This window comes from Catharus ustulatus, chromosome 2 (genome assembly GCF_009819885.2).
Source record: "Catharus ustulatus isolate bCatUst1 chromosome 2, bCatUst1.pri.v2, whole genome shotgun sequence".
Taxonomy (NCBI): Eukaryota; Metazoa; Chordata; class Aves; order Passeriformes; family Turdidae; genus Catharus; species Catharus ustulatus.
The window spans coordinates 57,529,229-57,553,142 of record NC_046222.1 but is presented as its reverse complement, the minus strand read 5'-3'; the positions used below and the strand labels follow the sequence as shown (position 1 = coordinate 57,553,142).

Here is a 23,914-nt window from a genome sequence, read left to right as displayed (position 1 = left end):
AGCTTATCAAAGGAAAAAGAAAGTAATTTCAGCAGACATATCTGTGCAACTCAGGATTTACTTAAGCATCAAATAATACAAAGTACCAATGCAGAGTTCAAGGCAAACATACACTAACCTAAAATATTGTCAGACCAAAATTTTAGACATGAATTAAACTATCCCTTTACAATTTTCCCCCTGCTGGCAACCACCAGTGAATGTACTGGATCTTCAGATGCTTTGCAGATTAAGGGGTTTCTGTGGCTTGGACTGGACCTGCAGTGACATCTCGTGGTCCCCCACGAGGTGAGGTGCAGGCTGCTGAGTGGCACAGCCTCCTACCCAAACCTCACCCCGACGCCCCAGAGCACAGAACTGCTCAGCGCTCACCAGCACAAACCTCCCTGGGGTGGCTGAATGCCCTGGGGAGAAAACAACACACACCTCCCCCTGCCACATCCCTTCATCTTCACCTGCAGCACCAGGGGAGACTTCAGAAATCATCATTTTAAGCATGAAGGTAAATCAGTCATGAAAATCAGATCGTTGCACGGAGACCCTGTGGGTGGGCTGTACGTGCCTGCAAAGCCTTGTCTGTCTCGTCCTGTGCTTATGTCTGTCTGAGACTCACATGTGAGCAGGATGTTTTGCACTTCACCACTTCTTTTGTTGTGACTCTCAAACAATTTCCCACTGAAAACCAACACGCTTACTGTTGGCATCTTCGTAGAGGAAATTAAATCCAACATTTCAGTGTTATCTGATTTCACATCCCTGCACACCATTGTATAATTTCACCACCTACTCATTCTTTTTCTTCACACACAAGTGCATTTGGAGAAAATACAATCCTTGAATGAATACTTAGTCAGAGAAAGGTTGTAATCATCTCGGATAGAAATCAGACAGCTTATTTGCTTGAAAAAAGGTGAAAGCATGAGGAAATTAAATGGAATAATTTCTTTCCTGCGAACTTAGGGCACCAAAAAATTGTATGGATAAACTATTACCAGAGAAGAAAAATAGTTGAAAAACTTAACAGGCAACAGTACTCCTGCGCCATTGCACTAAAAATAACACGAAAGTCAAAGATCTGATTCATTAGATGTCTTCTGTGTTCATTAAAAAATAATTTAAAAGTTTCAACAAAAGACTCACGAATTTTTCCCAGAGCAAAATAACTGGATGTCCCTTGTAAATCATCAGATATATCAACACTTACCATCAGATAGGCAGCAACTGAGTCGTGCTGGGAGAACATGCACCTTGCAGACACCTAAGATTAAAATTGGATTTGAAAAGTTGCTCCGTACTGTCTAATCCACCGAAATACTCAGTCCTAAGAAAGAGGACAGTTGTGGCACACTGCTGAGCACCTTGGGCACCGAGCTTAGGGAGTCCATGAGTCCATCCTCTCAGGCACCTTCCTCCAGCTCTTTTGCTGTAAGGGCAGTCCCAGACCAGAACCTCACTCTGCAGGCAGGTGGGTCTGGTGGGGACAAGGACACTTGGTAATTACATTATGCAGAAATGCAAACTCTGACCCCCATCTCCCCTCCAGTGACGGGATGTGCATTAGGAGCTCAAGTTCAACAAAATGCATGATCACAAATGTCAGTACTATCACCTGTTTTTCTTGACTGTGTATAATTATCCTAACTTTCTCATAGACATTTTTGCCTTGGGGGTGTTGATTGACAGGAAGTCTAACATGACCCAACAATGTGTGCTGGGCTTCATCCAACACAGCATGGCCAGCAGGGAGGAAGGGAATTCTGCCACTCTGCTGCCTTCTGAGACCTCACCTGGAGTGCTGCATCCAGCTCTTATGTTGGGCCCCCAACATAAGAAGGACCTGGACCTGCTGGAACAACTGCAGAGGAGGGCCATAAAGCTGCTCAGAGGGCTGGAGAACCTCTCCCATGAAGACAGGCTAGAGAGTTGGGGCTCTTCAGCCTGGAGAAGAGAAGGCTCCAAGGAGACTTTAGAGCACCTTCTAGTGCCTAAAGGGGGCTACAAGAGAGCTGGAGAGGGACTTTTGGCAAGAGCATGTAGTGATTAGACAAGGGGAAATGGCTTTAAACTGACAGAGGGTAGGTTTACATTAAATACTATGAAGAAGTTCTTTACTGTGAGGGTGGGAGGCACAGGCACCAGCTGACCAGAGAAGTTGTGGATGCCTCATCCCTGGCAGTGTTTGAAGACAGGTTGGACAGAGCTCTGAGCAATCCAGTCTAGTGGACGGTGTCCCTGCCCATGGCAGGGGAGTTGGACTAGATTAATTTCAACCCAAACCATTCCATGATTCTATGATTTATGCAAGTTTCACAGCCATTTAAAGCCTAAGACATTATGCAAACATGATGAGCAAACCTTTCCCAGCTCATTTCAAGTATGAAATAAGTCAATCTTTCTTCTGGTTCTTCAGCACTTCTTGAGAGCAGGATAGTGTGGTCAGTCCTCTATTCCAATAGTTTTTCAGTTCGTATTACTTTCACAGAAATAAGAGAAAGCCTATCTGGGGAGAAGGTCAGGAGCTGGTGTAGGGCAGCTACCCGCCCCAAGGCAGGATTCTGCTCTGGCTAACACATTATCACCAAACACGTGCCTGATTGCCATGTGCATCTGAAGAGCCCCCATCAGAAACCGCTTCCTGTGCTCCACAATCTTTCCTGTCAACAGTTCGTGACTAATCTAAATATTCTTTGGTTCAATAAGCCCATTATTTTCTTGTCCCAGTCACCATGAACATAAAAGACATGGAAAAGATGAAAGGAATAAATTGTTCTTTTTGTATTTCCTTATGGTATTCTGTAGGCATACCTACTCAAACTCCTTCAATCTTCTTATATTTCCCATTCTCATATACTTATATTCTTATGTTTTCTAGATTTCTGTTAAATCTCATTGCTCTTCTCTGAACTGTTTTTTCCTAACAAACATGACATATAAAACTAGACCTGCTATTTCAGCTGATGACTTTCCAGAGCAGAACAGAGTGAGGTTTTTCATCATATGGGTGATGCAGTCTTTGTGCTTCTCTGTGTTTCTCTTCATTTTGCAGCATCACTGTGATGTTAGAATGAGTCACAAAATGAATGCCAGACAACTACCAGACCTTTTTTCAGCTGTGTTGACTTTTAATTCCCCTCTTGTCTGTTTGCAAAGTTTCCTGGTTCTGTCCACATTCCCAAGATGATTTTGAATCCTATTTCCACCCTTTAACATACTTGCAACCTCACCTGCCTCAACACGAAACAACACTGTCTCTTTTTCCCTCCTATATATCCTGCCTGAAATAGATCACAAAGCAGTCAGAAAACTCTGTGCATATATACACTGCAAGCCAACAATCTCTGTTTATGTTCTTTCTATTCTGAACACCTCAATAAAAAAAAGGAAAAGACCCACAGTTATTTGTTTGATTTTTTTTTTAACAAACCACATTTTTACTGTAAGGACTGGTAAGAAAACACAGTATAGAAAAACTTCAGACCCTCCCTCCCACAGGGACATGCACCTATGGCATGTTTGAAATGTGTGTGCTGTGGAAGTAATCCCTACTTATATAGAGTTTTAAAACTGATTTGTAATTATATTTAAGATAGTGCTGAGAAAATAGGAAGACCCATCCAATGCTTTAAGAACAATGCTTTTGCTCTCTGTCTTGTTTTCCATTTTTACATTAGGAGAAGAAGGATTTGAGCCCTTGTTTGAAACAGCTCTATATTTCAGTCAATGAAAAGAAGTGGTTATTTCGTGTTGTTTAGCAAAGTATTTCGTCTTCTTTCAGTTTCTAAATTAGACTATAAAACTCTGCTTTCATCAGAGTCCCACAGCTGGACAGCTGTGGTGCTCTGGGACTGGAACCAGTGCATCAAAGCTGTTGATTCCTACTGTCCTCACTAAAAAATGTTAAGGGGTGAATCTGACATCCACAGGGATGAAGTTACTGCAAGCTTTGGTAAAGATGTTAAAGCAAAAAAAGGTTGTCCAGCACTTTGATTTCTCATTGAAGTAAAGAGGGTAACTAAAACCAATGCAAAACATAAATACAAATTTAAATTACAGTAATTTCACGATTACAAGCCACACGGACTATAAGCCGCATCTCCGGGTGTTGGCAAACATTTCGTTCTTTGTCCATAAATTAGCCGCATCTGATTATAAGCCGTTCTGTTGTTCGCAGCAAGGACCCGCGTGCAACAAAGTTGCCAAATCGTAACAATAAACAGAGTTTACTGGCTCGGCTCGGGCTGTGCAGGCTCGGCCCGCTCGGGGCTGCCAACGGGGCCATGTGGCCCAGCTCGGTGGGGCCGCTCGGCAGGGCCACTCGGGGCCAGCTGCCGCTGCCACCAGGCTCGCTCACCCGCCCTGGCGCTGCCCCGTGGTGGCAGGGGGGCACGGAGCCCGCCAGCACCCACGATGGCAGTGGTGGGAGGGGAAGGAGCCCCCCCGCTCCCGCAGCGGCGGCGGCAGGAGGGGAAGGAGCACCCCTGCTCCTGCGGCGGCAGGCGGGGGCAGGAGCCTCCCGCTTCCCCCACGGGCCGTGAGGATGGCAGCACAGAGCCCCCCGCCTCTCCCCCGTCTGAAAGAGGGAGCTCCCCCGCCTCCCTCCGCCTCCCCGCACTGCCTGCACTGAGCTGACCCCACCCGCCGCGCAACACAGTAACCAATTTGTAACAATCGCGGAATCCTGGGTTTTACTGGCAGCTGCTCGGCTCGGCAACCTGGCTGGCGCTTCTGGGGTTGTAAATGTCAGAAAATTATTCACATATTAGCCGCTCCTGAGTATAAGCCGCATTTCTGGGGTGGGAGCAAAATTTTAGTCAAAATGGTGTGGCTTGTAATCGTGAAATTACTGTATTAATTTTATTAGTTCAGGTCCTGTCATTTATTTGTACTGTGGCAAACAGAAGCCCACTTTAAGGCCATTTTTCCACCTTTATAATTTAAACTTTTAGCTGCATTTTAAGCAACCAGCAAGCTGGGGTTAAGTTATGCAGTAAGCTCACTCTCCTCAGCTATGCTGGAGCCACACCAGTGTTAGTTCTTCTCAGTCACACCAAGATAAGTACCACCTTTGCTCACACTGGCATAAATTCTTCACTCTGTCAGAGGAAAGACAGACAACTGCCCAACTCTAAGGAGCTCCCTAGGGTCTAGCAAAGTATCTTGGATAACTGGGACCAGGAGCTATTCTACCGTTATCTACTTCAATCGGAATGGAATGGTTTCTGGCGACTTAAAGGAGTTTGTCCCATATAGAAATATCTGTAAACATAATCATAACTCATAGATCAAGAGGAAGGGGGAAAGGGCTCATATGGAGCAAAAGAGAAAATTAAAGAGAGCAGTAGAAATGTGCATCAAAAGGATGCAATACTTCAAAGCAAGTGAAAATCTTTGAAAAAGAGCTTTCAGAGAGTTATAGCAGGTGAAACAACAAAGCATTTTTGGTCCCAGGAGATGCCATGAATCCTAAATACAAAGTGTTCTCACAGTGGTACAGCTAGTTAGGATTCTGTGTAAAAATTCAACTTCTGACCACAGAGTTCCTTATGCCATTACTAATTTCATTTAGACACAAATTATTATTTGGCAGCTCTGAAAATACTTTTGCTTCATGTGGTCTTGAAGTAATGAAGTTTGAAAGAGTAAAAAATAAGAAATTTGGTTCCTAGCAAAGAGTCACAGAAGAAACAGTTTTAGACTGAAAATTTCAATTTTACACTATTTCACTAAATGCTGTGTGCAAACAAGCCAGTTCATTGTAGTGCCACAGATTATTTCCATAACTAGAAATAACTGGTGACCTGAAAAAAATCCACAATCCATTCAACCCAACACTGAGCTGAGTTGCCATTGTCTTATGAGCTGAAGGAATACTTCACGTACAACACTGAAGCTGTTGATGAAATAAGTCAGTCCCTCCCCTGACTGGAGAACAGGAACATTTTCCCCTGTATTAAGTGCTTCAGATGTACTGTTCTTCATCTGCTCCATTTAGGAGCGATGACCACTTGGCTCTTTCCTCCTCAATGAAACCATTGCGTCTTGGCAGCTTGTCTGAAGCCAAGGAAGAGAGGGACACTTGGCTAGTCTGATCCCAAGGAGATGGTTTGGAAGAATCCCTCCTCTTGTCATCCATTCCAACGTGAACACTGATTTGAGAAGGAGTGAGTGGCTTCATGCGGCCTTGAGCTTGTGCTTCGTAACTTTCCGTGTCTGGCTTCTTGTAACTAGGAGGAGAAAAAGAAAAGATATTAACAACTAGAGGTCAACGTGTAGAAGCATTTGGCACTAGAACAAATTAGAAACTTCTGATAACCTACATGTATTGAAAGTCTTTATATAGAAAAAAATAGATTAATTACGTATGTTTAAGTTTCCTATCTAATAACTCACAAACAACCAATTTAAAATGTGTGGTGTCAAGAGTGCAATGGTCTCAAAAATCAGTTACAAAATAATAACTTTTATTAATACTTGAATTTTGAGTCTGCCGATTCTCTCAAGCCAAGACAAACACAGAAGGATAATAGAGAAATGCAGATAAGATGTTTCTTATCTGAGTTTCCAGTCATTCAAGACCACATACCACTGATTGAGCACTCTTGCATTTAGGGACATAGTTTAGTGGTGGTTTGGGTGCTGCCAGATTAATGGTTGGACTCAATTATATTAAAGGTCTTTTCCAACCCAAATGATTCTATGGTTCCATGCACTTCAGACACAGTGTTAAATAGCTAAAAGTATTTATCACATGGCATTAAAACATTTCAATAGTAAAAGAGAGGAACTCTCAAAGTGAGGTTCTTTAATAAAAATTACGAGTTTGCTGTATTATTAGAAGGTTCATAGAAGACAATTGCATGTGAATGGACTCGACACAAAAATCACTTTCTGATTCAATGTATCCTAAGTCAGATCACAACAATGGCATGCATGTGTGGTCTTCTTCACATACATATGCACTATTGTGATCTTTGGAATCTGAAGTTCTATTCACCTGATCTGAAGCTTCAATTACGATTATTGTCCTAAAGTGTATACTGTAATACAGCTTCCATAAGTCTAAAGCCAAATATTTTAGCCAAATATTTTTAGAGGGTTCTCAATATCTACTCAAAATGGTGTGTGACACTTAATGCAATCAGCACAAGGTCAAAAGAAATGGAATTAAGGAATTAAGGAATCCCTTTAAAGGAATTTCTCACCTTTTGGATAACTATACACTGAAACCTTTTAGGATGAAAATCCTATAGTGGTAGGGCTGATTCTGCAAACAGACATGTATGGATGCCATTTGTATTTATATTGAGCACTAGCAGGATTAGAAACATGATGTAGTAACAGATTTCCTAAATTAGTTTATACTATACTGTACTGTAAGATACAGAAGACCCCAGCTACAGTAAAAACATGTGAAGGTTGGACTTTCAGGTACTTCAAGATGTAAAAAGCACAAAGTAGTGTCTCACTTGAGTCCCAGCCCCAGTACTGCCACAGCTCCCCAGCTGATAAACACAAGGCAACTTGCCATTTCAGCTGCAGGGAAGACAGCAGGACAGACACAGAAGAAGCTGCCATTGCAGCTGATCCCATCCAAGGCTGAAGCACGAGGCCAACAGGCATGAACACACCTAGAAAAAAACATATGGACATGAGCCAGAGCTGCTTGTCCCAGCATGGGCATTTCCACCCCTGCATGTCACAGAACAGATCAGCAGTTCTGCAACACAACTGCTGAGACCTCCATAAACACAACTGGATCAATATTTGTATTTATTCACTTATTACTAAGCATGTCCCTTCCACTGCAAGGGATGACCTTTGCACCAATACAGGTACAAGACTGAAGCCAAAGGGTTCAGAGACTATTTGCCCCTTCCAGATATTCTGCACATATGAAACACAGCAAAGGCAACAGAAAGACAAGGCAATAGTACGGGAAAAGGAGGGAGAAGTTACTCATAAACAAAACAAGGAACACGTGAAATAAGTTTTAAGTAGGAATTTAGAGCATAAGAAAATGTGTGACAGAGGCATAAAGAATACAAGCAGTAGGAGAGGAAATGTGTGATTCAGGATAAATAAATGAGGGAGCACCCAAAAGTAGGTACATCTGATTGGAGCTGGGTTTGAGTATACTGAAACTAATCCCCAAGTACTGCTATATGAAGATCATAGTTTTAATTTCATCTAGAAGTATTTATTCCTAAGAGGCAAACAAAGAGGGGATTAAAAAAAAAAGAGGAAAAAACCCAGCTTATTTATTTTGCCCTCCTTCTACCAAGTTTTAAATAATCTAGGAACCTGTCTTTGGCTCCTTGAGCAGGGAGTCAATCCTACAAGAGGTACCAGAGAAATCAACTGTGCTGCTTTCTTTGACAAGCTGAGCTCTGGCAGTCACATACCTGCTGCTATGGGTATTCCAAGCATATTATAAATTAAGGCAAGGATCAGATTTATTCGTATTCTTTGAACTGTTCTCTTGGATAAGTGAATACTGGCAACGACATCCAGCAAATCATTCTGCAAGACAGAAAAGCACTGAAAGTTTTCCACATGCAGTCTTCAGAAAACTAAATGAAAACAAAATGAAGGGTGTCAGTGATAAAAGAGGATAGGCCAAAATGGTAGTGCTCACTCGGATAAGAACAACATCTGCGGCTTCAATGGCAACATCGGTGCCAGTTCCAATTGCAATTCCAACATCGGCCCTGGCTAGTGCAGGGGAATCGTTGACTCCATCACCAACCATTGCAACCTTCTTCTTTCCATTCTGAAGCTCCTGGACCTTTGCAACCTTGTGAGAAGGAAGAACCTCTGCAAAGACTTTTCTGATCCCAACCTACGTACAAAGAAAGACACACTGTTGGTTACATGCTTCATGCTGGAAGGAAGAGCCATTTGCTTTTCTAGGTGAAGGGCAAACAGGAATATCAACCAAACTGATTCTGGAGAAGGCAACACCTGCAAGCTACACAGAAAACTGAAGAGCAATACGTCTTTGGCATAAGAACAGGATTGATAACAGCACCCTCCTACTGCAGAGATACTGGAAAACCATACTCTGCCCTTAGCATCACGTCTGCATGGCTTCTGGAGCTAGCAATAAAGATTTGTCTTTTAAATACCTTCAGGGGTGGTGAGTCCACCACTTCCCTTGGTCCTGTTGGCCACACTATTGCTGGTACAGGCCAGGGTGCCTTCGGCCTTCTTGGCCACCTGGGCACACCCTGGCTCATGTTCAGCCACTGTCAAGCAGCACCCCCAGGTCCTTTTCTGCTGGGTAGTTTTTCAGGCACTGTGCCCCCAGCCTGTAGCCCTGCATGGGATAGTTGTGACCCAGGTGCAGGACCTGGCACTTCACCTTTTTGAAAGAAGCAGCTTTTCATCACATAAGATAGAAGCTCTCTTTTAACCTTTTAAAAAGTAACATTTTATAACATTTTTAAAACTGCTTACCATTTCTTTCCATTGGAAAGTACCTTTCAAAAATTCAATGAAAATGTAGGTTGACACAAACTAAGCTTGTTTAAAACATTCATCTGTGTTCCTGGAACCATAAATTCAAGCCTGTTTCTGAAAGATTTCTTTTTCCTTGACAAAGAAAGTTGGGTGGGAAAGCACTTTATCATAACTGAACACAAAGCAAAAGTGTGAAACCCAAAAGGAGGAGCATTAAAGCATCACACAGAGAAACAGAACAGACCTCACAGCACAGAAGAATGTGCATACCACAGTGCTGGCTGAGTCACCTGTGTGGTGGGACACCTGAGGAAAGCAAAGTGGCACATGGTAAGAATAGAAGTAGACCAATGCAAAGGGAAGGAGGGAAATGAAGAATGAGAGGGTGGAAACATAGCAAGGTAGAGTGAGAATCTGACTTTTCATGTATAGTTTGAGATAGGGAAAATCTCATATAAACTAAACCTCTTTTAGACTGCTGTGCTTCTTGACAATAATTCATATTGTTATGTTACCATTTAAGATAATGACAAATCCACACTGTGGATTCCCTAACTATGACCAGGACTGGACCTTCAAGGAACTTTCCTTCATCACTAACCAAAGAGGTCTGTCTTTCAGCGAGGGGAAACAGGAGACTTCAGTTCAGCAACCAATTACTGCAAGGAGCTCCATTACTCTGAAGTACTGACTGCATGTCTTCAGTGGGATCTTAATGCAGCCACTGGCCTCTATTATGCCATAGGACATGACATGATTCAGTCCAGTTCAAGAAAAATTTCTCTTCATGTAATGTATCCAGGGAAACTGCAGTTCCAGCAAAACTGAAGCTCCAGCTTCAAATTCACCAGAGCAAACAGCAGCTTCAGAATCTCATCATGTAGCTTTTTGAAGCACAGAGAAGCAGATACCTGAGTAGCAATGGCCTTTGCAGTTTTCCTGTTGTCCCCTGTTAGGAGCACCACGTCTATTCCCATGCTCTGCAGTGTGTGCACAGCAAGGGCTGCCTCCTGCTTGACAGTGTCTGCTATTGCAATCATTCCACACAACACACCTGCACAAATAAAAACATCCTCTGTCAGAGAGCTGTGGGAGCCAAAGGGGCAGCAAGAGAGCAGAGCTCCCCCTCCATCGCACTGCGGCAGCTTGTGAAGTAACACATGCTGAGCAATATCAACACTCATGTCTGCAGCTTTCTCACTTACAGTCTCTTTATCATTTGCCTGTTTCAGATCAAACAGTAAACACCTTTGATATTTAGGGACCAGGAAGACGAGGAGGAGAGCAGCTTTTAAACAAGTCTGACTTTTATGTTTTTTGGTATGATATGAGTATGTGATAATGGGTCAGAGAAAGTGTTGGTATTTGTGCCCAGGTCAGATGTTGAAGCCACTCCTCCAAGAAGCAGCATATAAAGTCTTGTTTTATGTCCCCTAGTCTGTCAGGGTTGTATTTCTACTAGAATTAATTACTTTCATTGAGAAGTCTTGCATCTTCCCTCCAGTACATTGGTTCAAAGGTGCATCCACTCTTCCTTCACAAGCAAATGCCTTTCAAAACTGCTCTCTAGGAGCACCAAGAATATTTGTTCAGTAAATGAATCATTGGCCTCATTTCAAGATTAAAGGTGTGCTGGCAGTCTATCACCATTGCAATCATTTCTCATATCAAGGCATTGTCTGGGATCTCTTTCTGCATGGCACAGAACAGAATCCCACTGGTAAAACTCATTCAGTCTAATCTATCATACATGAGTGATCTAATGAATCACCATGTTTATTCACTGCATGTTTTGAAACCAGTGATGTGAGAGGTTGGTCCATGATCCTTAACTAACATAAATTAAGGATTGGACATAACACCTTATTGGCCCTGCTTGTTTGAACAATGATCCTAGACAACAGGGGGTTCAGAAACTCTTAAATTAAATTAATTTAATTCTTAAATTAAAACCTACACAACAAAAGCTTATAAACACTGTTCTGTGGCAAGAGCTTCCTTTAAGAACACCTTGATACTTCACAGTTCACAAGCAGTTCTGCACGAAAAGATTAGTAGTTTCTTGACACTAAACTACTGATCAACTGTTTTAGAATGTTTTCATCCGTTCTGCAGTAGGATTGACTCATATTTGTTAAGTCACTCTAAGCAAGAGCAGTTACCATCTATAGCCACGAGTATGGCAGTCTGTCCTTTCATTTCATGGTTTGTCATAGCATCATTTACATCATTTGTAATATTCAAGCCATTGCGTCGCATCCACTCACGATTTCCTATCAACACCGAGTATTTCTGAGAAGCTGATGGACCTTTGTGCAAAAAAAAGAAAAACACAAAAATAAAAATGAGTACCTCAAAAGCAGCGCACACAGGCAGAGATGTTTGAGGAAGACAAGTTAGGTGGAGGCACTGCCTGAGGAGAGCCTCATACAAGTTTTCTCTTTCAAGACTCACTCTGTGCCTGTTTACACACAGAACTGTGTCATGGACTTAATGGAAGTACTTGCTGGTGTTTGCCTTTGTCAGCTGGCATTGTTTCTCTGAATAAGCACAGTAGGCGCATTTAGTAAATGCCATCCTGCTTTGTTCTCACAACTAATGACTTTCAAATATAAAGTCTATTTCTGACAGAAAAAAGTAGTGTAGTTCTAACAAACAACACACCTCATTATGAATTCAATCTAACTTCACAAGAACCATATAACCAGGTGAGAAAGTATTACATTAGCACCATTCACAAATGGCACAGTTCTAATGATTGAAGTTCTCATTCTATTTAATTCTTCTAATAGTTTTCTCAAAAAGGTCAAGAGCACCAAGCCTTCTGAAGAGAATTGATGAGCTCCTTGAAGAAGGCTTTAAATATCTTTTCTTTCTCTCCTACACTACAAAATAACAAAGTGGTGTCAAGAGTTTGAAACAAACCTGAATGTATTGGCCTAATCAAAAACATCAAGCAGTAAAATCAGTTTTCAGATATAGCATACTTTGTTTTGCATATGCTGAATAGGTCTGGGTTTGGGTTTGTGGTTTTTTTTAATTAAATGCCTTGAGAGTTATATGAACAGGAAACAAAAGGTCCAAGTTAATATGGAACTAAAGGGTAGGATATAAAAAGTTGCAGTAAGATAATACATGTCAAAGGTAAATGCTCTAAATGGGAAGATAATGCTAAATGGCAAACTTTGCTGTCTGCTGGACCATTCTTCTGTCCAAAGGGAACATTGCTGGATATGCCTTATTGTCTATGTATTGTATGGAATTTTCAAGTACCCATCACTGTACCTAATTCTCATTTAAGTTTCTGAATTGCAGAGAGTTGTGGAGAGAGCTTCAATTTTTTTAGGGTGCATTTTTGTCCCTCCTGTTCTTTGCCTTCTCCTACCCCATATCCACCTTTCTCTTGTACATAGTCTGGTAGGTGTTTGGTGCTGTTGATTCATTCTCCCTCACATTGCAGCTGGCACAGGGGCAGATAATCACTTACCTTGTGATTCCAAGAGCGTGATCACTGCGTTATCTCCCAGAGCAGCACTGCTGTCCCCACTCCTGTTAGCATCCAGCTTATTGGGACCTTCCTCAGCTGTGCCAAGGATGGCCTCAACTCCTTCGACCTTGCAGCTGATACCACAGCCTGGGACTGCCTGGAAGTCGGTGCAGTATCCCAGGCTCTCCGTGCTGAGTTCCTGCAGATGTAACCAGAGGCCATGATCAATCTGTGCTGCCCATGTGGGGCACAAATATGAGATAACTCTTGCCAAAAAGGGGCCTCATTCCTCTTCTTGACAATGACTGACCAACTGAAAACTAGCCTGGAGTATCTGCAGTACAGAACTAAAAATAAGGATGCTCTGGGTGTGCTGTGGCTTAGACTTCTAGGAAGGGGCAGCCATACAGATCACAGCCAGGTCTCAGCCCTAGCACAAGCAAACCATAAGGAACAGCTTTTTCTGGTAGTTTGAGGATGAAAAACTTAAATCGGTTTATTACTTCAGCCAAGATTAGGAATGAAAGAGAAATATTTCAACATTAAACTTCTAAAAGATGCAACTTCTAATTAACCTCTCAGACAATTGGCTGTGGTGGATCAGCACTTTTGTATAAATGTAAGAATATAGTGAAAAACTGTTTCTAATTCCTGGAGGGATCTGTCTGGATGTTAGGGAAACTGGGTTTTTCTGTTGAGTTAGTGAGAGAAGCCAGAGAGAAGCCATCTCTTCAAGACGAGATAAAGGGATTATCGGGACCCTGTGAGTTACAAAAAGAACGGAGAAAATACTAATTTATAAACAAGTTATTCTGGGTTGCCTCTGAAAGTTTGAACTATATGTACCTTTCAGTGATCTTAAAACACAGGGGATGACAAGGCAGGTGTTAAGAGCATCTGCAAACAGTGTAGTATTACAATCCATATAAGTCATGATCCAGTAATAACTGCTGCATGGGATGACTACAGAACTTCAGGGTACTAAACCAAATTTTAAATAGAAATGTAAAATACAAGAAAGGTAATTGGTTTGTTGCTTATATTCTCTTTTTCTTTCTAAATTTATGGTTTTAATTCTAGATTTTATCACTGAAAAATCTAGCAAATTTGATCTATTTTTAAAATTATTTTCCCCCTTAATCAATTAACAATTTTTCTTAGCAGATATAATTTTTTTTTATTTTATACAGGCTTCCTATTTTCACTATGGTTTGTGTTTTACTTCTTCCTGAAGCTTGAGAAACACATGACGTATATAAATGATCTCTGAGGATATGTAAAATTTGCAAAGACTTGAGTAATCTATTAATTCATTTCTGAAACTCACAAATATTACAGTTTAATATTCAAGCTTTAAAGCCTTTTGCCTAATTTATTCAAATGAGCAAGTGACTAATAGAAGTGACTATAGTCAAGTAATATAAAATGTCATCATGCACATTTGCTTCATGGTGTTATTTTAAGTATTCCTCCTGCATATATTCCTTATTTTCTCATTAGTTCATTACAAACTTAGCAAGATCTTCCTTCAGAACTCCACATTGTTACCAGAAAAGCACAGTTTAAATACACTGCCTGGTGATGTCCAGACCAAGATGCACAGCCATACAATCTCCCAGCTTCCTAGCCTGCTAGTGTTTAGACAGGCCTTTTCCTCTGGGACCTGTTCCTTTTGTACAGCATTGCTGCATTTTCACAGATGCCTTCAGGCCCTGGATGAAACAGGAAGGCTCAGTACCTCTTTGCAGTATTTAGTGACGGCCATTCCTAAAGGATGCTCACTGCTGGCTTCTGCTGTACCAACAATAGCCAATACCTTCTTCAGGGGGAGCACAGCTGTGTCTCCCATCAAAAGCACCCTCGTGACTTTAGGAACTCCATAGGTGATGGTCCCAGTTTTATCAAACATCACAGTCTTGATCTGCAAGAAAAAAACACAGTTACTGCCTAAGCCCTGCAAGTGCAGGGATGCTTGTGTGTTTGTGGCACATAGATACAGTCAAGACTTTATTAAACAACTGACTATATCCACACAAAGACAGAATACAGAAGCAGGGACTCTTGTAGGTACCTTGAACTATCTGTACAGCAGGTCTCCTTACACTTTATTATTCATTCCTCATAAAGCTACAAGATCCACCTGTGCCCATATCAGGATCCCAGACAACACTGTAATTGTAGGACTGAGACGCACACAAAGGACATACATGCATTCACAGGCAGGATTCATGTAATGGCACCTTAATCACTTTAACACAAGGTATGTGATGCAAAGAGGGCTTTTTTGAATGCAGTTCTAAGCAATTAACAATAACACTGAGGAAAGAGGACTCTGGAAGTGGTGTGGTGATAGAGAAGATGTAAAAAGTGCAAGAAGTTCAAGAAAAAACAACCTAAGAAAAATTGACATCAAACTCAGCCATCACTAGTTAGCCAGGCCAGTGGGTCTTGAGGAACCAGAAATGAACCAAAAAAACACAGCCCCACATATACTGGAAGCCAAAGATAAAGCCAATTCTAATCCTGAAAATAAACACAGCAGAGAGAAACACAAAAGCCAAAAACTTAGCAAAGTAGGCACTTTTTCCACATACAGCTATTCCAACATACCAACCTTGCAGAGTCCAACAGTCCACATAATTTTCAAAGCCCTGACCATAGCCTTGCTTGGATCCAAAAGGTAAAAAATCCAAGCATTATTTAGCAGTCTTTTTTATTTTCCCAGAGCCTCAGAAAAACCTCTGGTCAAGTAAGAACAAGAATTATCAATCTGATTAACTTGATGTTACCATCCTTCTCCCTTAAAATGTTCTGCATGTGTCTTATACAGATATCACAGCATGGTTTTGATTAATTTTCTTTTCAGCAGCTGTGGACGTCAAACCTCTTTCTCCTTCAACCTCTTCCTCCTCTTTGCATAATTTTTCTGCCTTTGAAGGCTTTTTTCTGTCTCCCTTCTATCTTTCTTGTCTATACACTAAAACAACTTCAAATATTTTTTTTTCCTTGCATTCTACATTTTAAACTACTGATCATGACCATGAACAATATGCATTTCACAACAGGCCTCCAAGGAAAGGAAAAAGCCCAGTGGATTATTGGGTTCTTCTGCAGAAGAGGTAAACAAAGTGCAAAATCAGAAACCTCTGAGGCCATGAAGTGGATTAGCAATCACACAGTCATGCGATTGTAGAATATGTTGGCTCTCAACACTTTGCTGCGACTACTTTGAAGAAGGTCCAATTTGTCTTCTTAGCCTTAATAAGCAGCAGTCAATTAATAAAAATAAAAAAGAAACAACTTTCCACAGTCTTTCTTTGGACCTGCACGGCATTATATTTCATGTAGCAATAGCTGGGTAAGCTACAAAAGTACAGAATTAATTATTAACCTGATGTGCCATTTCCAGGGGTTTTCCTCCTTTGATGAGAATACCATTCTGCGCAGCCACTCCTGTGCCTACCATTACAGCTGTGGGGGTAGCCAGGCCTAAAGAGCAAGGGCATGCAATGCTCAGCACAGTGATTGAGGTTTGAAATGCAAACCTCAGTATTATTTCAGCTTTTGAAATGTTTTTGCTCTGATTCTGCAAAAAGAGGGAAGAGAGGGGAAAAAAACAAAGAAAGATATGTAAAATTGTCAACAGCAGATAACACAGGTGAACAATCAATCACAGTCATTTTAGAAAACACATTTATCTGGAAAACTTCACTACAGGAAATTTCTGTTATTGTTATTGCAATGCTAAAGAAAGGTCAGTATTATGAATTGTTTATGGCAGTATTTTCTGGATTTTTTGCATCTCAAGCATACAAATGCTTGTCTCTGCTCTGAGTCTCCCAGGTATCAACATCACTTGTTGGAATTTCCTTTAAAGCTTAGGAAAGGAGACTGTTATTTCAAGATACACAGATCCCCCCAGCTGCTGAGCATAGCAAATACACATCCTAAAGACAACAGAAGCCCAGCTACTTTCTCAAGCCAAAGCCACTATCTGCCATCAGAAACAGGAATAGCCACAAAAATTTCAGACATAACAGGAATGGCTCAGCTCCTTGCAATGCAGCTATAGATCATGTTTAGTCCAGAAATGCTGTCAATAATTTCCATTAACCCCATGCAGAGCTAAGATGTAAATGCAGATATATTTATACCTGCAGAGAGATTTTAAATAGCACAATTACCTGTTCTGTTAGCAGAAAATACCATGTTTTGCATTAGTATTTACAGAATATTCTGAGTTGGAAGGGACTCACAAGGATCATCAAGTCCAACTCTTAAAGTAAAAGGCCCATACAAGGATTGAACCCATAACCTTGATGTTATTATCTAACCAACAGAGCTCCTCTCAGGGTGATTATAAAATCAACCCCGATATAGAAAAAGTATGTTAATTACATTGGATGACACAAACACACAAATCTAGTTATAAAAATAAAACTACTTACAGGAAAATATTTTTTAATAATATCAAAATTTACAAAACCAATTGTGATCCATACTATCAATGTCACAGTTGAAATGATGATGATAAATGGAACAAAATATCCACTAAATTTATCTGCCAGTTGCTGGATGGGTGCCTATAAAAAATAAACCCAGTTATTTGTATGTTCATGATCGAAACACATAAATATGCAGAGTTCATGAAAATACACAATAGTTCTGGAAAAACAGTTTGCTGAAGTGTGTAAGTATCAAAACATAGAATCTTTTTAGTATTCAATCAAAATCTGTGAATAAGGCTTTCTTCTCCATGATTTCTACCTTTGACATTTGAGCTTCTTCCACCAATTTCACAATCTGTGCCAGAGTGGTATCATTACCAACGTGAGTCGCACTAACAAGAAGTGAGCCATGTGCATTTATAGAACCAGCAATCACTGTGCTCCCAGGCTTTTTAATGACTGGCATAGGTTCCCCTGAAAAGAAAAGGTAAGAATAAATGAGCCAATACTCCTAACAGCATAATCCATTAGCACACAGCTCATTCTATGTTAGCAAAATCAGTATGCCATGCAATAATAACCAGAAACCACATACTGTGTATCTCTGTCTGGTGAAGACATGGATAAGTAGCGTCATACTTTCATAAACCTTTTTATAGAATTAGTTTCAAAGCAAATGCTGTTTCCTTGGTTTTAACTTTTCAGTGTACCACGCCTCAAAAGGACAAGGAGTAAATCGGTTGGAAAAGGTACTTCTAGGAATTTCTCCTTAAACACCTTGCATAGCAATTGAAGTTTGAGAAATCTCTCTTTGTCTCCATGACCCTCAGTTTTCAAAGGCTGGAAAGGTTTTTCTGCGGAAAAGCTCCTGTTCTCCTGTTACCTCTGTCAGAATACTAGCTCTAGAACATCTTTATTTTCTCTGTTTTTAGTGGTTGTGATAACAACTGGTTCCCTGAAGCTAAAGGTGTCCCTGTTCCCAAGTAAAGTAAAAATAGAACTGGAACAAGTAATCCAATGTCAATATAAATTTTTTGTATCCTTTATTTATAAAGAATTGTACAGTGCATTGAATCCTTACTATATTTACAATCTGAAATGAAAATTTCAGAAAATGTAAAAAAAGTCCTGTGACCCTTAATAAACATTAAATTTTGAAGCTTTCTTTCCCCCTCCTTGCTCATTGAGAGAGCCCTGTCATACAAACTCCAGCATCTTATCAATATTTCCACTTATTTCTGAGAAGATACCACCTCTACAAATACATTCCAGGGGAAACTCCAACCAGAACGCTGGAATAATGACAATACTGTTATGACTCTACCCATTCCATCAGTAGGTTAGTAACTGGCCAAACTGAGAAGAAAACCTTCAGTTTTTTAGGGTGTGCACAGATGCAGGATTTGAATTCAAGCTCATGAAGCCACAGCATCCATTAAGGTGGGAGGCTATTCAGACAGCAGTGTTTGGGTTCGGTCTGCCCTGTTTTCCTTGTAATAAAGAGTTCCAGAAGACTTCACTTCTTTGTGTAAGATAAAGGAAGTTACCAGTAATGAGAGACTCATCTGCCATAGAACTGCCATCAATGACCTTTCCATCCACTGGGAACTTTCCACCAGGAACAACTTTTATAATATCACCCCTTTGAACCAGTTCAACAGGTACTTGCTCCTCCCTGCAAAAGACACAAGTAGAACAGGCAGATAACTTATGCCATCAGTTTTCAGGTTAACTGGATTAAGCCTAGCCTGTGATCCAGGCAAGCTGAAGGGATTTTGATAAATACATACTTGACAATAGAGTGGCCAGGTCCAAGGGTCACCACGGTGGCTTCAGTGGCTTGAAGAGACATAAGCTTAGCAAGAGCTTCTGAGGTCTTACCCTAAGAAACAGAAATTAATATTTAAGATACATTGAGATATGTAAATCCTGATATGTACTTAACACAATGAACTCTAACCAACCTTTCATATTATAGACTACATCAGAAACAGCTGACTCAAAATTCCTCTGAACAGTTTATTCTACTCCTATCATAAACACACAACATTTGTGTGAAGATGAGTTACCTTGGCTATGTGTTCCAGCCATCTGCCAAGCGCAATGAACACAAACAACATCGGAGGAGTGTCGAAGAAAGTGACAGGGCTTTTCTCTGCCTTTTCAATGATTGCTACTAGCAGGATCACACAGGAATACAGATAAGCAATCGTCGTGGCCAGTACGATGAGCACATCCATATTGGCTGTCTTGTGCCTCAGTGACTTGTAAGCTTGTACATAAAAATACCATCCACCAAGGAACTGTTGGTGCAAGCAGGGACAGACTCGTATTAAGATCAGTAACCAGAGAGTACAAAACACTGGCCACAGCAGAATTAAAACCATGTAGTACATAAGGGAATGCATTGCTAACCCAAGAGATTTGATACTGATATAACTTCAGGTCTACTAGGAGACTGACTCCATTGACATCCTCTTGTTTGCACTTCCTTGTTCTCAAAACCAGCAAATATCATCCTTTTCCTCAGCAATGCAAAGTAAACAAGGCACAGAAAATACAAGGATTTACCTACAGCTACCTAATTAGTTTGCAGGTATCTCTTTATTTTAATATCACCTTATCCACTTAGAAACTATCTGATGCAACTTTGGCAGGATTAAGAGCTTTGAGTAAATACAGAATGGATAACTTGCAGAAAAGTTATGCCACTTTGTTCTGCATAGGTGGTACAGACAAGAGGGCAGGCCTAATCCACTAAATCTTTCCATTAGCCTGTCTTTATCACATGAGATTACATAAGTGGGAAATAAATAGAAAGCAAACCCCTAGAAAGTAGTATAGACATACCTGAACAAAAGTGCACAGGATAAAGAAAAGAAGATTCAAAATAGATAATCCAGGAATGATGTTCTGTTCCAGCACCTTAGACCCATGGTCATCACCACTGGGTATTTGCATATAAATCATTATGACTACAACAGGGATACCAAACACTAGGCTGTACAAGAAAGATTTCCTCCACCTGGAAAAGAAAAACTGTAAATCCATGGGTTTTTTACACTCCACTCAGGCCCAATTGTGCTGGTAGTGCAGGGCTGGTGTTACTAGAACTGTGCTAAGACACAGCTTTGGGATATTTACAAAGATCCAGCATTTTGTTGAACAGCTTTAGTGCCTGCAACATGTTTAACTTTATAGACTTCTGGCAGTTAAAAACTAAAGCTAATGAAAGCGATGAAAGTACTTGAATCAAATGGCAAATGGTAAATTTAAATATGCTTTACACAAGAATAATCTAATTAACTGGGAAGAGTGCTAGGGGGAGTAGAGTTACAAGATATGATCCAGACATGTTCATTAGTAAGAGAGGAAAGAAATACTTACTGCTGTATTTCCTTTTTATGATCCAGGTTATGTGCATTTGGAGTTCTTTTTGCCACAGAAGCATGAAACCCAATTTCCTTTTTATTGAAAGGGAAGAGAAGTTAGTTTTGATGAAGCTAACCATATTACTTACAACAAATTTAAATGACACTACTTTCAGAAGAAATGTCAGAAAAGGACTCTGTTCAATGTTTAATAAATTCCAGACCCTTATTTATATTTACATTCTGCCAAAATGAGAGGATATTTCAGTCAGTACTCAAAATTTGGACTGCAAAGGACTTTTAGCACCTGTACATGAACATAGTGTATAGATGCAGTAAAGTGTCCAAGTTCTTTGGAATGGGGAGCTTACATTGCCATGTGGAATTCTACTGCACTCCTCCTAAAGGAAAATACATGCCCTTTCACCTCCACTGGAATAATCGGGAGATATGGCACATACCACAAAGGAAGTCCAAATGCACAGGCCACTGGGAGCTAGACTACCTTGTGAGCAAGTCCCTAACACTACAGTTTAATAAATACACCTGAAGTTGCAAATTAAAGTGTCCAAAGTTAGTTTAAACTCGTAGGATAAAAAACTGCAGGGCAAAAGATCCCACGCAAAAATCCAGCTTTGAGTTACACTGGGGTGAGTTCCTGCCTCCTGCCCAAACACCCTAAAAACCCAACGCACACTTGCAAGAACAATACACTTAACTTCCTACCTGCACCATGAAATGCTTCTGTGGCAAAGTATGCTTTACAGAACTACTCTGCCAGCCTGAACACTCTACTAGTTAACATGTTAATAACTGCTGCTGCATCAGTTCTGTGGTCTAGCAGATCTTTTCTGAGTACATACTCTAGAGCACGGAAGGCAAACAGTCTCTGCTGTCCTCCTGACTACTCACTGCATGCACCTCATAGAGTATGATCCCTTCTGGTGGGACAAAAAAAGAAGAAAGTTATGTCCACATCTGGGCTGTGATAACAGTAGACTTTATGATCTTTGTGATTACTGGTAAACCAGGATTTTTTGGTTTAATACCAGGCTGTATCACAAGCTGTGCCCATTCAAAAAGATGTGGGAATAGGTGCAAGTATGTACAGAGATATGTCATACTTGTGGCATGAGCTGTGGCAGAACTTCTTTTACAGTCTGTCAAGAGAAAGAAGGGGTTTTTTTTCTGAATTAGCAACACTTCATTGAAATTACTGCAATTCTACACACAGAATTGCAAGAAATGAATATATGAAACTTTCGCCAGATAAAGATAAAAAAGGTTCATTTTGTAGTGTGTGTTTTTAGAGAACAGCTGGGGAGCCTCTGCACTCCTGCGAAGCACAGCAGACTCATCACAGGAGCATAAAAACATGGCAATAACTATGGCATCCACAAAATCAGTGAAACCTCTCAAATATCAGCTGCTTTATTTCCTTCTAAATTTCACCATGTGATTGTCCATACATAAAAAATTTCAAAGCCTACCTTGATTACTTTTATAATATCTCGAGGTCCAATAATTTCAGGATCGAACTGGATGTGAGCTTTGCTAGTCGCAAGTGCAACTGAGGCAGAGAATATCCCATTTGTTCTCATGAGTTTGGATTCAATGTTGTGAACACAAGAAGCACAAGTCATCCCTGTAATCTAAAGAAAAGACAATTTGGGGTAGTTAGCAATCCCCCACATTGCCCCAATATTTGTGGTGTACTTGAGACAAGGTCTCAGTGTAGTTTTATAGAGCTGTCTTAAATGATACAAAGCGGAGACCATAACTATCCACTTTTATTATAAAATTGTGCAGATAGCAGATACAGTCACAGCCATGTATTTGCATGGTAGCTCTCAGACATGCTATTAACTGTAGAAATATAACTAATATGTTTCTATCAACACCTATATTAACATTGCCAAAGCTAAACTCTGCATGTGTAACCTCATCTCTCTTAAATTTTCCTGTGGCTTCAATAAGGCATGTTACAACTTTGTGATCTATTAAGACAGCAGCAGACTGCTGTTCTCTGTCTTACAGTAAGCATCTGTTAGAGAAAAAAAAAAAAAAGAATTTGAGGAACCCGTCCTTTATATAAGCAATTTACTAATTTTACTGATTTTATCCAAAGTTCCTAGACCTCTATGCAAAGCCCTTAACATTAACAATACGTATTTGTTGACACATTCTCAGTTAGTCTGTACTAAACTGCCTTAACAGAAAACTTCTGTTTAATTTCTGCTTGCTAAGAAAAGTCTAATCTGTACATAGAACTATCACTTTTTATTTCAGTGCTTTTGGAGGGGTTCTTCTAAGAAAAGTTGATTTTTGTCTTTTCAGCAATTATTTAAAAAATAGTGTCACCAGCCAGAACTGAGCCGCTGAACGCACAACTGCTCAGCAAAGCTATTTGCAAGAAAATGAGTCTTCCAAATCTGACTTTTCCAAAACAAAAACATAATTTCAAATGCACATTACTTACAAGAAGTTCCACTTGCCCTTCTGTTTCTGCATTATTTTCCATGATGGTAGCTTCAAAACCCAAATTCTGGATCAGCTGTGCTATTTCAAGAGGCTGTATGAGATCTGGCTTGTATTTTATGTCTGCTTTACCTGCCATTAGTGCTACCAACACTGAAACAATTCCTGCAGCGGCAATAACAGAAGCATTAGATAGTGTAGCTCTTCTGAGGGAAAGAAAAATATAATATTACAACTACTTCAGTGAGGACTCTAACAACTTAGAGATATTATAAGCCTAATGATTTCTCTCTGCCTCCTAGTGTTGTTCCCTACTCACAACAGCAAGTTTTTACAGAAACCCAGCCACACTGAGTTTCCCTTTAGCAACAAGAGGAATTGCAAGATTTACGCATGGAAGGAGGTGAGTTTTGCTGCGATCTAATGAGACAAAAAGGATGTTTGGAAGAAACCTTTACACCCACTGCTGCAAGATCTACCTTAGACTCTTTTAGTTTGGAATGAACCCTGCAGCACAATGACCTTTTTATTTTCCTGTTCTCCACCCCTCCTTATTTTTTTAATAAATAAAAAGCCCACAGAAATCTGCATTTAGAATTGAAAATCAAAACATACAGATCACAAGGCTAAAACCATTTCTTTTGAAGAGCTAGTGCTTTTTTTGATTTCTA

At 40.4% G+C, this 23,914-nt stretch overlaps 1 protein-coding gene across 2 annotated transcripts in view; it reads right to left on the bottom strand.

The window, feature by feature from the left end:
- Positions 1-4,785: 4,785 nt before the first annotated feature.
- ATP7B (ATPase copper transporting beta) overlaps positions 4,786-23,914 on the bottom strand; it is a 40,004-nt gene continuing 20,875 nt past the window's right edge. For both annotated transcript variants that reach the window (XM_033052528.1, XM_033052527.1), the window contains exons 4-21: positions 23,245-23,408; positions 22,256-22,417; positions 20,782-20,858; positions 20,245-20,419; positions 19,464-19,697; positions 19,185-19,276; positions 18,942-19,069; positions 17,714-17,868; positions 17,395-17,529; positions 16,338-16,532; positions 14,685-14,867; positions 12,947-13,145; positions 11,622-11,768; positions 10,371-10,513; positions 8,636-8,839; positions 8,403-8,520; positions 7,526-7,628; positions 4,786-6,224 (exon numbers count right to left, since the gene is read on the bottom strand). In XM_033052528.1, coding sequence (XP_032908419.1) covers positions 5,960-6,224; positions 7,526-7,628; positions 8,403-8,520; positions 8,636-8,839; positions 10,371-10,513; positions 11,622-11,768; positions 12,947-13,145; positions 14,685-14,867; positions 16,338-16,532; positions 17,395-17,529; positions 17,714-17,868; positions 18,942-19,069; positions 19,185-19,276; positions 19,464-19,697; positions 20,245-20,419; positions 20,782-20,858; positions 22,256-22,417; positions 23,245-23,408 — 2,879 coding nt within the window. In that variant the 3' untranslated portion in view covers positions 4,786-5,959. The remainder of the gene's footprint in view (positions 6,225-7,525; positions 7,629-8,402; positions 8,521-8,635; positions 8,840-10,370; positions 10,514-11,621; positions 11,769-12,946; positions 13,146-14,684; positions 14,868-16,337; positions 16,533-17,394; positions 17,530-17,713; positions 17,869-18,941; positions 19,070-19,184; positions 19,277-19,463; positions 19,698-20,244; positions 20,420-20,781; positions 20,859-22,255; positions 22,418-23,244; positions 23,409-23,914) is intronic.